Consider the following 15,273-nt stretch of genomic DNA (forward strand, 5'->3'; position numbering starts at 1 on the left):
AAAATATTTGTCTTAACTCGGCCTAACGCTGCTCTGTTTTTAAGTGTTTTCCCCTGGAGTTTTGCAGGGTAGGACTTGATTAGGTTGACTAACAGAAAAAAAAGGTGACTGGGCGGAGCTAGGCTTAGAAAAATCAAATTTAGATGCTGCTTGGAGTTGTTAGAGAGCAGCGCTTCTTTTTTCTAACTGGAGTTGGAGATTGGAATCTGCCAGGAAATAAGTCGCTTTCTCAAAGATTCTGCTTTCTGGGGTGGATCTTTCTCTGGATGTCGTTGTCTCAGAGTCAGAAAACAGGCTTCTGTATGAACCTCCATACAGAGGTGTTAAAAGGATGGAAATCTAGCATCCACAAGAGCGTATCTGTTTTTGGTTATAAGTGGTTCTGAAGAAAAGACATGGGTCTATGGGGTATTGCTACAATTAGAACTATAGAGATTGCTAGCTATTAAGAATTATACTTTGACATGTTTAGTCGCTTCTGGGTCTTTTGGCTAAGATCAAGTGTAGCATCGACATGCTGTGCTTGGTTGAAGTCATTAGGTTACATTTCAGCTTCATTTGAAGCAATTTTTAAAAGCGGCATCTTGGCCTTTGGGCTAAGATGCAAATGAGATCAAGCCTTGGAGGAGGAGCTATGCCTACTCCAATCAGCTTGGATCATGTAGATCAAGCCCAAGACAGGAGGTGAGAGCCCTGTCTTGTCAGCTTGTATCGGTAATATCTCAACTTGAGGCTCTGAATTGGACTTGATTGGATTGAATTGGAATAAAAACAAAAAAAACTGATAAAAGGTTATGCTAATTATTTTTGTTATATTTTAGCTGTATTGTTAAAAATAAAAGTTTGTTTTAATAACATCTTCTTCATGGGTCAATTCATTCATACCTGGATCAAAACACATTTTGATTTTGGCATTAGGGTGAGCACAAAGAAAGCTAAGATCTAGGCTAAATTCATAATATTCTGACTTGGTTTCTGACTTGGTCGCTAATAGAAGACTGATGCAAAATACCTATTCAATTCATCCGTCATCTCCTTATTTTCCATTATTAATTCCCTTTCTGTAGGATGAACGCTCACTTTAACTTTCCCTCCTTATTAATATTTTAGTCATTCTTTGCTGTTTTTTCATATTCTAACCCGCCGCCCATCTTTACACAGTTATATGCTTTCTCTTTAAGCATGATACCACATCTTCTTAGAATTTCTTTCCTTGTTAGAATATGTCTGAAATATGCATCACAGTGGCACTGACATTCATGTACCATTTGTGTGATAGGTAGAATGTCTGTTCGGATCTTATTGTCGAGCCAATTCATGGTGAATACCACTAATGTTGCTGCTGCATAGTAGCAGTGTACAACAATTAGCTTCACCTGTGGAACAAATTTTTAATACATCTTGTGCTTCCAAGATAATTGGAGGTAGACTGGTTGCTTTTCAAGGCTATAAGTGATAGTCTTAGACCCTTTCATGAGTTTGCATGATATACAGTGCAAAATGATCTGATCAGGGTAGCTGTTATTCTGCAGGATGAAGGACCAATTTAAGATTGGGAGTCAGATTTGCAGCGTGACGCACTTGCATGTACTGGAAGCTACATCTATTAGCATTCAAGACCCTGTTTTCTGCAGACAGAAAGAACATGTACACACTTTGCCTTTGTTTCAGTTAAATAAAGTAAGTCACTGCCATTCGCTGATTCATTCCCCAGTTCATGCCTTGACCAAATCAGGGTCAAATTGCTTGGTTTACATTTCAAACAATGTTTGATAGTTATATATCCAGTCACTGTAATCTGGTGCATTCTCCATGACAATGCCTTTACGTATCAGAGTGCACTTACCAACCAACGAGCATTCTTTTCTTAAAAGTGTTGTTTACACCTTATACTGACATTTGTACAAAGTGTCCTGATGAGTGCAAGACGAAAAGCTTTGCCATATCTCTTTATTCAACAGTATTCATATGCAAGACTGTGAACAATTACCTAGATTTTCCTGCTGCTGAAACAGGTCGTCTTCTAGAATCTTCCTTGTAGCCCTCTTCAGTGTATGCTGGTGGTTTGTGATCTCTCCTCTCTTTATTTTGCCTGCAGTAGAGGGTTTAGCCAATGCTATGTCAAAACATTGCACGTATTTCATGTTTTATTAGCAGTTTCTGGTGGATTTGAATTTCAATGCAGGAGAATTATTACTCAGTCATGGGTAAACTTAACACAAACAATCAAAAGAGCCTCAACTGAGTATCAGCATTTGCGATGCTAAGCAAATAGTTCCAGCGTATGACTGTTAAGTCATCAGAGATCATCACTAAATTTGAGTGAACCAGACAAAGTTCAGGTTTTCACATTATTTATAATCCATACAACATGTCTGAACTGAGATTATTTTAATATACCAGAAATGTGATGTATAATCTAGGATTGTAGTGCTGAGAATGTACTACATAGTCAACTATACCTCACTAGTCAAGTAGAAGTCCTTATCAGCATTCTGTTCAACATTCATCTTTCAATCAGTATCATTACATAATAGAATAATTGATCATTTATTGCTTAGTCATTTATGGATCATTACTGATGTAGATTTATTGCCACTATTGCCTACATAATAGCCAAAGCACTTCAAAATGAATTCATTTTGAAATGTTTCACTATTTTAAGGCAATATAAATAAATGAACACATTTATTAATACAGCAGAAACACCTCACTTTAATTTGACGTGGTTCAATGTAGAGAACACAAAAGAATGCATATTTCCGTTTTGTAGTAATCTATTTACTTCATGAATGGAACAAATATAGGTGGTTACTCTCTATATTTGAATACCACAGGTTAAAATTACGAGACTAATATTACAGATTTTGTTTTGATTCACAGAACATTTTCTCAACAGATAACAGAAAGAAAGCAGCAGAGGCAATATACGTTTAAAAACATAATAAATCTGAGTAGACCATATGGCTCCTCTGTAAAGGCAGGCAAAAAATGGCAGGTTATGATTCTTCTTTGCTTTATAGACGTGTAGTAGAAATAATGCAGTTAACTGAAAACAGACAGCAGTTCCCCAGATTAATACCTTACCGATGTGTACAGAAACAAACAAACCAGGAAAGCTGAACCAATCTCTAGTGTTTGCAGAGTTAGTTAATTTCAGTCAAGGTAGCAATTAGGTACTACAGTTTGCCAGGAGGAAAGCAAAACAATCAGGCGTCATTCTCCAAGATCTAGTCATCCAAGGTGAAGAGGGGTTTTTTTGATATTAAAGTGAGGATAGGCAATGATATTTCAAAAATCAAATACTTCTTCAATATTCAATCATGCATGAAAACGGTCATTTGTACAAGCATGCAGCATGGATTTACAATTTCAGGAGAGGATAAAGAAAAACAAAGGTTAGAAAAAAATACATTTATAGCAGGTAATCTAAATTTCTACCTCCTTAATTTAATAAGTTGCATTTAAACAAAATACTACAGAAACCGACAGCAATCTAAATTCCTAAATATTAATGACAACTCATAGTGCTCACCTTAACTATCAGATTATGCCAACACTTAAATATTCAAAAGTTACTCTAGGAGCTGTCTTCCAGAAAGAAACTAAATTGACCTAAAGATGTAAAGTGATTCACTCCACATAATTCCAACTATGCAACACAAAGTACCAAAATATATTATGTAATGAATTCCAACAATTTTTTTTCCAATGAAATAAGTGACAAAAGGGTGACTTTTAGAGGAATGGGGCAAGAAATTGACCACAAAAGACTGATAAAACAGTGTCTGGTGTTCAAAAAAGCACTTCTGCATACTCAGAAAGATCAATAGTTCTATTTGTGCAATTATATATGAAAATCACCAGAGGACCATAGGCTGCTCTCCCCCTTTTTGAGAGAGTGCTGACTGGTGGTGATTTAACCGGAGGGTCACACACAGACGAGGGGCAATAAAAACAGGTCATTTGGCCCAACTGGTCTGTGTCCTCTTTCAAGGTCAAACCAAATAGACAAACTCAAATTAAATTAGGACAAAGTAAAAGAGGCAGCTCCCCAAAAGGAAGGGCAACAGCCCGAACAAAAACAGAAGTACAAAGGAAACTTAAGACACATCAAATCAAAATGTGATTGTTAGGGTCTATAATGCACCCCAGCCCCTGCAGTGCCCAACAGGCAGGGAAGGCATCAAGTGCGCCCGCAGACACAGCATGCTCCCTCTCCAGGGACACCTGGCTGCAAACATAGCCGCGGTAGAGGGGCAGACAGACAGGATAGATGGCCCTGTCGATCGCCCACTGCCTGGACCTACTGATGGCACGTCTCGCCAGGCCCAGGAGCAGGTTCATGAGGAGGTCAGCATCCTGACCCTCCCCTTTCCGCACCAGCTGTCTGTAGATCAGGAGCGAGGGACTGAAGTGCAAACAAAACATCAGTAAAAGGTGTTTGAGAAAATCAGAAAGGGTGTGCAATCTACAACATGAAACGTAGACATGGTCCATGGACTCCACGAGGCCACAGAAAGGGCAGTCTCGGGAGCCCATGAACTGGAAAAACCTATGGTTGTACGGCACCACTGCTTGCAGCAGCCTCCACCCCGGTCCCCAAGGTAATTGGGGAGATCCCTCCATAGAGGGACCTCCACTACCCGACGGCAACAAGGCCTGCCAAGGTGTATCCAGGCAACAGGCGAGGGCACGGTAGCGGAAGGTGTGCAGCGGCAGCCCGTACAGGAAACGCCTCCGTGCAGTGGAAAAGGATACGGAGGACATTTCCGCGAGACAGCACGTGCAGTGGGGCACCTGACCTGGGGAGGGGGGTCTAGGCATCAGGCCAATTGAAGTTCTGTCCAAACAGGGGAAGGCTCAGACAGGATCCCACCACACGCCTGAGCCACCTCGAGCCCACGTGCACTTTCGGGGCCGAGCACAACCGTCCTAAGGTCTTGGATGGCTTTGGCCGCGCGCCGGACGGACATCCCTGTGCACTCATCCAGCCCGCTCCTTCGCCATCCAGCACTTCCCCAATCCTGGTCACCCTGGCATCCACAGCCTCCCTCTCCATCAGCCACCTGAAGTTGTAAGGCTGGATCAATCACCCAACTATGTCTACACAATTGTGATAACCCTAACGAGGTCCATGGGGAAGTCACTAATTGATCTCCCTGTGGGGCATGTAGAGTACAAGTTCCCCGGTAACAGGCAGTGCTGTTAGGGTGGGAATTCCAAGATTTTGACCCAGCAACAGGCAAGTTAAATCATTTCCAAATCAGACACTGAGTGACTTGGAAGGGAACCTCCAGGTGATGGTGTTCCCAGATATCTGCTACTCATGTTTTCTTGATGGTAGTCATCGTGGATTTGGAAGATGCTGCTTAAGGAACCTTGGTGAGTTCCTGCAGTGCATCTTGTAGATAGTACTCATGGTTGCCACTGTTAATCAGTGGTGGAGGGTTTGAATGTTTATGAATAGCATAGCAATCAAGTGTGCTGCTTTTTCCTGGATGGTGTCAAGCTTCTTTAGTGTTGTTGGAGCTGCACTCATTCAGGCAAATAGAGTATTCCATTATACTCTTGATCTGTACTTTGTAGATGGTTGACAGGCTTTGGGAATCAGGTGACTTATTTGTAACAGGATTCTTAGACTTTGACCTGCTCTGGTAGCCGTGGCATTTATATGGCTAGCACAGTTCAGTTTCTGGTCAATGGTAACCCCAAGATATTGATTTCCTCAAGGAAATGAACCCCAGTGCTTTATTTTCATTATTTATGACCTTGTTAATCTGTACCATTACTTCTAATGATTTGTGACCATGAAACAATAATCTTGGTCAATAAGAGAAGTCAGATATCATACAAATCAAAAAGGGCGGGCTAATAAGACCTGGCCAGCTTCCCACATTCTAGAGTCATAGAAACCTACAGTGCAGAAGGAGGCCATTCAGTCCATTGAGTCTGCACAAACAACAATCCCATCCAGGCCTTATCCCCGTAAACCCACATATTTATCCCACTAATCTACACATCCTGGGATGTTAAGGGACCATTTAGCATAGCCAATTAACCTAACCCGCACATCTTTGGACTATGGGAGGAAACCAGAACACCTGAAGGAAGCCCACACAGACATGGAGAGAATGTGCAAACTCCACACAGATAGTGACCCAAGCTGGGAATCGAACCTAGGTCCATGGTGCTATGAGTCAGCAATGCTAACCAGTGTGCCACCCCCATAAATGCTGCTCAACGACCTATCAAGTGTTATTCCACTCACCCATCACCTCTATACTTATGTGGCTTTATTGACCTTGCTAAATAATGTCTCTCTTTCAAAATTCCCATCCTTCTAATCAAATCTCTCCATGGCCTCACCCCACTTAATCTCGAATCTGTCAGTTCTACAAGGTATCAATAATCCAACATCTGTCCAGTTGTGCATCCCCAAATTTAAATCTTTCCACTTAAATATCAAGTGCCTCTTAACGATAGATGCACTGGAAATCATGAAAGTGATTTTTGCATTGATTTTCACAATACAGGTATAGGGTTAAAATGAAATACCATGGGTACCAAAAAAAAACAGAAAAAGGAACTAATATAAATATAAATAAAGCCATGATAATGGAAAAACAAATGACTGATTAATCTCATGGGCACCCAAGGTATTAAAATAAGTTGATGAGGAAATCATTAATGCTGTTACAATCATGTGAGCTCTGTTCAACTGCCTTAGTTGTTCACAACAAATGTTTTTTTAAGTATATGCCTTTTACAAATCGGAATGTATTTAACTACTTATGCTAGAGAGCCAAACAGTTTTCTTAAGTTAAAGAAGATCAAATTTATTAATCATTAAACTGAGGAAAAAATAAAAATGCAACCTCATAAGTACTGGCATTTTAACTAAGGTAAGTTTCCAATAGCGTTGACTTCTTGAACTGGGTAATGCATTTGTTCCAAAAAGAAAGTGTGGGAAAGAGTCCCTTTTAGCTTTTCCCCTCTGCTGAAGTCTTTTGTGCAATTTCTCTGCAGTGGCAGCAGCCTGGCCTGTTATGTTTCACCCATTTACTGAAATCCTCCATCCTCGTTCACAGCTGGGATTTTCCAGTGCTGCTGAAAATGAATGGAGTTTTGATTGGAATGCCAAGTTTTTCATTCTCATTCTCAACGGATCCTGCCACAGATAAGACCAGGAATCCTGCTCATTGTGTATTTGCAAGGGGTTTTGGGTGGGTCTGTGACAGCTGTTCTTTCAATATTCAGCACTTATTATTTCATGCAAGGTAAATGGAAACACAAAGCAAAAAAAAAAATTCACACCCATTCTCTTACTCTAATTGCAACCATTCTGTTACTGTGCTTTTGATAATCAGACGACCCTCAACTGTGAGCATTCCCCAAACCTGTTATTTGACCCCTGAAACACTACAACCCCCAAGTGGATGGTCCATTCCTGCTTTACTCTCCTGTGGCTCTGTCACTGAGTAGGGCGTCACCCTCACTCTTCCTTGGTCTACTTAGGAACTTCCTTGGCCCCTATTTAAATCTGCCATGAAGGTCTGTTAAACAGATCACTGGTTCCCTTCTTTCATTCTTTTTAAAACTTACAGGTCTTTCCTGGACATCTTTTACTCTTGCTGGGTTGGCTCGTTCTGTTTGTATTTTTAATCTTTTTACTGCTGCTGCTCTAGTTTTGGCCCTTTAAATTCAAATGACTGTTCTTTAGTACCACAATTCCCATGGATTCTAATCTGGCCTATTTTACTTCTACTGGCTTAGGCGTTGCCTTTTTAAGCATCAATCACTCTTCCCTAGCTAAGCCAACTCTCATAGGTTCCACCATCCCATGTAAAGATGTTCAAAAACATCTCAGTTCCCTGTGAATTCTTACAGATTCCTACTCGCTTTTTCCAGCCTATTCAACCTTTCTAGACACTCACTGATCTGTCAGGAGTGCAATTCTCCAGCCTGCCTTGGTTGCCTCTATCTCCTTACACAGTTCATATAGTCTCATCTCCCTTTCTTACTGTCTTTGGAATTCTCTCTCACTTTCTCCTTACCTGCCCCTTTCACTTTATCTTTTTCCTCAAACTTTAGTTTCAATTTTCACTGCTAGTATCTTAAGTTTCCTGCCATTAATTTTTCTGACTCAGTGCCCTCAACTTCCACTTCCAGCATTTTTACCACCCTCTTTAAACTTTAGTTTTCTGGCTTTCGAGAGGAAATCTACCTCTTAAGTGCTTAAATATACCTTTTTATTTCTTCAAATGAGTGCCATTCACTTTTATCAAATTATCTCACTTTACTCTATGAAAGTACTGAGATAGAATGCTGAGATTTTAGCAATTTAGTATTAGAGACACAAGAAAACCATCTGCAGTTTTTAGATCATTTCTGCAGGAACAGTTTACTTTCTCTGCTCCAATTCTTTCACCAAGTCAGTGGGAACAAATTCCAATATGGGTCCCTAATTTTGTAGCAACCAGGTGAGGAGAAGTGACCTGGCTCCCTCCTCAACCTTCTTAGTTGGTCACAACAAAGTTTTTTGAGTTTCCTTTTCACAAGGATATGCCTTTCCCAAATTAGAATGCATTTAGCTATTTATGTTGTGAGCAATAAGAAGCCAGTCAAATAAGGTTTGCTTGAGTTAAAGAGTGAGCAAATACTATCAACCACGAAACCCAACAAGAAAATGATAAAAATGTGATGTCTATCAGAAATGAAGAAAGTTACAGTCCAATTAAAAAAGTATAAGAATATAGAACACATAGTGAAATGTCCTCTGGTTGCCCCTAAGGTACAAATTTAAAATGTTATGGCTGATTTAGGTTAGCTGGTTTCTTGGATGTAATCAGATGTAAATGTTGCAGTTATGAAATCTAAATTCGCTGGTAGATTTCTGATAAATGTTGACTTCTCCGACAAAAGGTGAGGGGGGAGTGAGCCCCTTTCAGCCTGTCCCTGCTGCTGAAGCTTATCTTGCAATATCTCTGCAGCAGCTGCAGCCTGTCCTGTTATACTTCACCCATTTGTATTTTAAGGGGTTTAGAATTGGTCTGTTTGTGGCAACTGTTGTTTTAATACCCAGCATGTTGCATTTTACTGTCATCTTTAAACAGTGTCTCTCTTTTCTCATGCCAGAGGGTGTGTTGTTAGCTTTTTTACCTTAACCTCAGAAGGGGGCCTTGTATTTTAGTAGTTATTTTGGTCTCATTTCAGACTGCAAAATTTCCAGTCAGTTGAAGGATAAAAAGTTGTATTTTCGAAAATAAGGAGGCACAGCCTCATGACAATGTATTCGCCATGATTTTCCAAAACACTTTTGATTACAAATTGTCACCTTAGATTGAAAGGTTTCATTCCACTATTTAAGAAAGATTAAGAGAGAGAGGCTACAAAATTATGGGCCTCCAAGTCCAATGCCAGTTAGAGGGAAGATATAGAGACTATATTTAAGGTGGCTGGTGGCACAATAAAGAACATAGGTGGGAGCATCAAGCTGCAATGGGGTATTAATAATTCAGTGGCAAATTTGTGTCAGATTAGTTCAACATAGGAAATTGTGAGCTCAATCATTTTGAATTCAAGAGTGGTAAATCAGTGGATTTAATAAAGACAAGAAGCTGTGAATAAACAGTGATAGTGTACTATTGCAATGGATATGTTATGTATATGTTTAAGGAGACTGTTAAAGTTCAGTTTTTTTCCCTAGAGGTAGTCAGCAAGTCTGGAAGACAGCTCAGACCCTGGAAAGCAGGATGATTGCTAATTTTAGCCATGTAGTGTTCACTTAGGAGAGAGCTAAAGGACTTAAGTTTACAAAAAGAAAAGGTCCCCTGGGGTTTTTGATTTAAAGGAATAGAAGGTGAGTTTAAGTATGCAGGGTCATGTGATGATAATGGGAGCTGGAATGTAGGAGAGAGAAAACAGCTTCTGAGTTCTGGCAGGGATTTCTTTAAAAAGAGGTCTGCAAGCTTCCCTCACCACAAAATCTCTGAAAGATTCAAGACTGTCTATACCATTATAACAAGCATATTTACAGACACTAACTGCATTTAAAGTAGCTTTTGAATCTGTAAAAAGAATGGCGCTTGTTTGAAACTGAAGCAAGTTAGAAATTAGAGTTGTTTCATCTTATGTTTAAATATTGTTTAACGAGTATTAGTTAAGCTGCTTCACATTTTCAGATAACTATAGTTAAGTTGTGTTTTTACTTTCAGTTTGTACTCCGTGCAGACAAGAAGTCCTAGAATAAATCTGTTATTTTTAATTTGAATTGAACCAGATTTTTTTTTGTTTAAAACCCACAACCTCTAACTTAGTTAGGGCATTACATAAAAACAAAATGGGTGATGAGTCAGAATTTTCTTTCATCAAGAAGAGATCCTAAGTAGAAAAAAAAAGACATTGTGGATCCTCACATTTTGAATATTAGAAGACTGGGGAAAGGAAGCTTCAATGGGATTAAAGATTGAAGTGCCAGTGAAGGGAGACTCAAGTAAAAGAAAAGCTCTTAGAACTGGCTGCTGAAGAGGCTTCAAAATTTGGTATAGGAATGACTTTTCCACAAATTGGGAACTACCTATAAGGCATAACAGCAACAAGCATGTCACAGATATGCCATTCAGCAAGTGAATGCTGGAGCAAGGATAGTCACTACAGGAATTGTGGGAAAATTAACCACACTGCAAAAGCTTATTGGGCTGGAACAGCTTCCCCGCTACCCCCACCCAACCCCCGCCAAGAAGAATATTGAGGAGAAGAAGAATCTGAAGGAGAATCTGAATACCTTCAAGAAAAAGAATAGGTTGCTTTCTGCAAAAATAATAAAAATAAGAAAAGAATTACAACTGTGAAGAGGACAATGTCCAGAAATATGATGAGGCGGTACGGTGGCACAGTGGTTAACACTGCTGCCTCAAGTACCAGGGACAAGGATTCGATTCCCATTCACTGTCTCTGCGGAGCGTGCACATTTTCTCCGTGTCTGTGTGGGTTTCCTCCGGGTGCTCCAGTTTCTTCCCACAGTCTGAAAGACATACTGGTTAGGTGCATTGAACCCAAACAGGCACCAGAATGTGGCGACTAGGGAAGTTTCACAGTAACTTCATTACAGTGTTAATGTAAGCCTTACTTGTGACTAATAAATAAACTTTTAATTTTTCTTATCCCTACAAGGTGAATCACATAGATTCTAGGTGATTCCAAAATTAAGTGGACAGACAATCTTTTAGGATGGGATTGATATGGATGCTGCTGCATCTTTAATTCCTGAGACTACATACCAGCAAAAGCTGAAGCATCTTTCTTCAAAATCAGCTGATGTGATTTTAAGGAGATACTTGGAAGATTGTGGTGTCATAACGTTATATGGTCAATGTAGAGTTGAGTGGTCAAACAGTAGAGTTGCCTCTCCATGTTGTCCATGGTAATTTTCCAGTTCTATTTGGAAGATGATGGTTGGAGAAGATAAAGCTTAACTGGAGTGCTGTCAACAGACTGATCAATGTCAAAACAGACCTACAGCACCTTCAGGACAAATACTCAGAGACACTTGGCTCAATTAAGGGAGTTGAAGTGAAACTCAAGGTAAAGCTTAATAGCTAACCAAAAAGTCTCAAAGCAAGAACAGAGCCAGGGGCAATTTGTTCCAAGGTCGAAGAAGAATTAATAAAACCTGTTAACACTGATTTGTGATGGCTTACCCTATTGTACCTGTCATGAAACCAGATGATTCAGTTCATATTTCTGGTGTTTTTAAAACAACCATAAATCTATGTGCGCTGATCAATATCAACTTCCTTTTATTTGAAGATATGCTTGCTGGGTTATCAGATGGACAGAAATTCAGAAAGATTGCTCTTTCACAAGCATATTTATAGATGAACGTAGCTGCTGAATCTCAACTATTGCTTACCATCTTAAAGATATCTTAGATATTTTTCGCAATAAAAGATTACCTTTTGGATTAGCATCCTGACCAGCTTTATCCCAAAGATCAATGGATCAGATTTTCAGTGGTACAATGTTACCTGGATGCTTTTCTAATTACAGGATTACTTGAATAATTTAGAAGCAACATTGAAACATCTTCAAGCATGTGGTCTGCGTATTGAGAAAGAAAAATGTGACTTTTTCCAGCTGTCAGTTCAGAACTTGGGTCATGTTATTGATGGTAAAGGCCTACATAAAACATCTAAAAAGATGGATGCTATTTTAGAAGCACCACATCTGATGAATGCGAATCAACTCAGGTCCTTTCTAGAATTAGTAAATTTCTGTGGCAAATGTGTTCTTAACTTAGTTACATTACTGAAGCCAGTGCATAATTTACTGTTATAGTCATGGGGCTAGAACAGAATATATGAAAGCATACAAGGATGTCAAAGATTCTTTGCAGAAGTATTGGTTCATTTTACTTTAAAGCTACCATTACTGCTTGCTTGTGATGCTTCACTTTATGAAGTCGGGGCAGTCTTTTCACATATTTTGCCTTCGGGAGATGAACAACCAATAGCTTTTACTTCAGTACTCTGTGCTGAATTCAATTATGCTAAGCTAGAAAAAGTAGTAGAGTATAATTCTGACATACATTTATGCAGTCATTTCACATTACTGACTGGTCATTGATTATTAACAACTATTTTGGGCCATATAAAGGCGTATTGTCATTAGCTGCTAGTCAATTGCAAAGATGGTCACTGATTTTATCTGCACATTCCAATGGTATAAAGTATCAGAGTGTCATCGCAATGCTGAAGTATTTTCATGCTCACATTTACCTATTGAGCAGATGCCACCAAGTAGTTTTACTTTTTTTTCATTTGCCTAATAGCTTCTCAAGTTCAGAGACATAATCCTGTGATGGACATGGTATGGAAAGGAACAGTGACTGGAATGCATCCTGATTTGGAATGATAAGTGTCCAGAAAGCTAGAACTGTCCAATGTGGGCGTACATTGTGGGGAATCCAAGTGATCATTCCTCCTAGTTTGTGTGGAAGAGCTCTTGAACAACTACATGAAGGACATCCTTGTATAGTCCAGATGAAGGAATTAGCATGTAGTTGCTTTTAATGGTCTGGAGGCTCAGATTGAGGAAAAAGTGAGATGGTGTCATTCTTGCACACAAAGAAGAAATACACCATCACTGTCTCCTTTTACAACCTTGGGAGTGGTGTCAAATGCCATTGCAACAACTGCATGCCAACTTTGCTGGTCTGTTTGAAGGTTACATGTACTTTGCCATAACTGATGCACAGTGTCCAGAGCTTGTCATCAGATCTACCAGAACTGAACAAGCTGTTTTGTAAACCGGAATAATAATGGTTCACAGTTTACTTCACAAAAGCTTGAAGATTATCTCAAATTAGTGTTCAACCTATAAAATCTGCATCTTATCATCCATCAAACAATGGATCAGTTGAAAGATTTGTATAATCTTTGAAACATTATTTTAAAGCTTCAAGAAAGCGAAGTTCGTTCTCATGTTGTATGAGTAGCTTTTTGGCCTCTTATAAAAACATTGGGGGTGATTCTCCCAATACTGCTGAATTGGTGGGAAAACCATTCTAGATCGTGACTGTTTTCTCAGTTCAACTTCATGCTCGAATCTCCCCACTCTGGGACCTCTGCATTGCACAATCGTGAATCTCACTTGAAAAAAAAACAAGGGTCGGGGCCTAATCACGTCAGAGTCTGACAGTTCGGAACTCTGCACATGCGCAGTGATTCCAAGCTGTCAAACTGCCATTTGCTGGCCAGCTCAAGTCGCTGGTCAGCCGTGGACCCCAGCCGTGCTGCCCATCCAGCCACTCCCACAGCGCAATCGTGGCTCCCACAACTACTCCCAGGCTAGCCCTAACAATCCCTGCCCTGCAGCGCCCTAATGTCCAGTACCCTAAACCCAGCAGTGGCAATTTTCCCCCCCCCCAACTCCCCTCTGCTGGCATATGACCTCTCCTCCCCAGGAGGCAGACACCGCCCTACTCGACTGCCTCCTTCCAGCCCAGACTGATCACCAAAGTGACAGCGAGACTACTCATGCCCGCCAATCACTCCTAGGCCCTGCCCACAATGGGCCCTAGCTTGGCACTGCCTGATGCCCAATGGGCAGTACGAAGGTGCCCCCCAGATGTGGGCACATTGCCCTTTGTGGTGCCATGGGGCACCACACTCCCGCCCAACCCCCGGGGGGCCCCAATTACTCCCCCTTTCATTCCAGCAGGGTCTCCTGCTAGTTCCTCAAATGTGGGAAACTACTCTAAACCCCTCCGGAATGAAGTACTTCTGGTGGGGTGGGAGATTCAATCGGGCCCAGCAAGTTCCCAATAATCACGTACTAAACATATTTACATAAGAACATAAGAAATAGGAGCAGGAGTCGGCCATCTAGCCCCTCGAGCCTGCTCCGCCATTCAATAAGATCATGACTGATCTGATAGTAGGTTCAGTTCCACTTACCCGCCCGCTCCCCATAACCCTTAATTCCCTTATTGGTTAAAAATCTATCCATTTGTGACTTAAACACATTTAACGAGGTAGCTTCAACTGCTTCATCGGGCAGAGAATTCCAAAGATTCACTACCCTCCGGGAGAAGAAGTTCCTCCTCAACTCTGTTCTAAATTGACTCCCCCGTATTTTGAGGCTATGCCCCCTAGTTCCTGTTTCCATTATAAGTGGAAATAACCTCACTGCTTCTATCTTGTCTAGCCCTTTCATTACCTTATGTCTCAATAAGATCTCCCCTCAACCTTCTAAACTCCAATGAATACAGGCCCAGTCTACTCAATCTCTCCTCATAAGCTAACCCCCTCACCTCCGGAATCAACCTGGTGAACCTTCTCTGTACGCCCTCTAAAGCTAATATATCCTTTCTTAAATAAGGGGACCAAAATTGTACACAGTACTCTAGGTGCGGCCTCACCAGTACCTTGTACAATTGCAGCATGACCTCCCTTTTTTTTTAATACTCCATCCCTCTTGCGATAAAGGCCAACATTCCATTTGCCCTCTTGATTACCTGCTGCACCTGCAAAGAGTTTTTGTGATTCATGCACAAGGACCCCTAGGTCCCTCTGCAACTGCGACTGTGTATAATAAATGATGCATAGTACTGTGCCTAGAGTATTATTGATCCTATGTATATCAAAGTAATTTGTTGCCATGGCCACAAAAGTAAAGTGGGAGGGATGTTATATATTTAAAAAGTTCACATGATTGCTGATCACATGATTTTTTTGGTGCTGTCAAAAGGACATTGCACAGGCTGTTGTT

General features: G+C 40.5%; 1 protein-coding gene across 6 annotated transcripts in view; it reads right to left on the bottom strand.

The window, feature by feature from the left end:
* Nucleotides 1-15,273, bottom strand: part of cspp1a (centrosome and spindle pole associated protein 1a) — a 213,804-nt gene that overhangs the window by 166,821 nt on the left and 31,710 nt on the right. For all 6 annotated transcript variants that reach the window (XM_080194128.1, XM_080194129.1, XM_080194127.1 and 3 more), the window contains one exon: nt 1,991-2,092. In XM_080194128.1, the coding sequence (XP_080050254.1) occupies nt 1,991-2,092 (102 nt within the window). The remainder of the gene's footprint in view (nt 1-1,990; nt 2,093-15,273) is intronic.

The sequence above is a fragment of the Carcharhinus amblyrhynchos genome, chromosome 8 (genome assembly GCF_965287045.1).
Source record: "Carcharhinus amblyrhynchos chromosome 8, sCarAmb.v2.hapA, whole genome shotgun sequence".
NCBI lineage: Eukaryota > Metazoa > Chordata > Chondrichthyes > Carcharhiniformes > Carcharhinidae > Carcharhinus > Carcharhinus amblyrhynchos.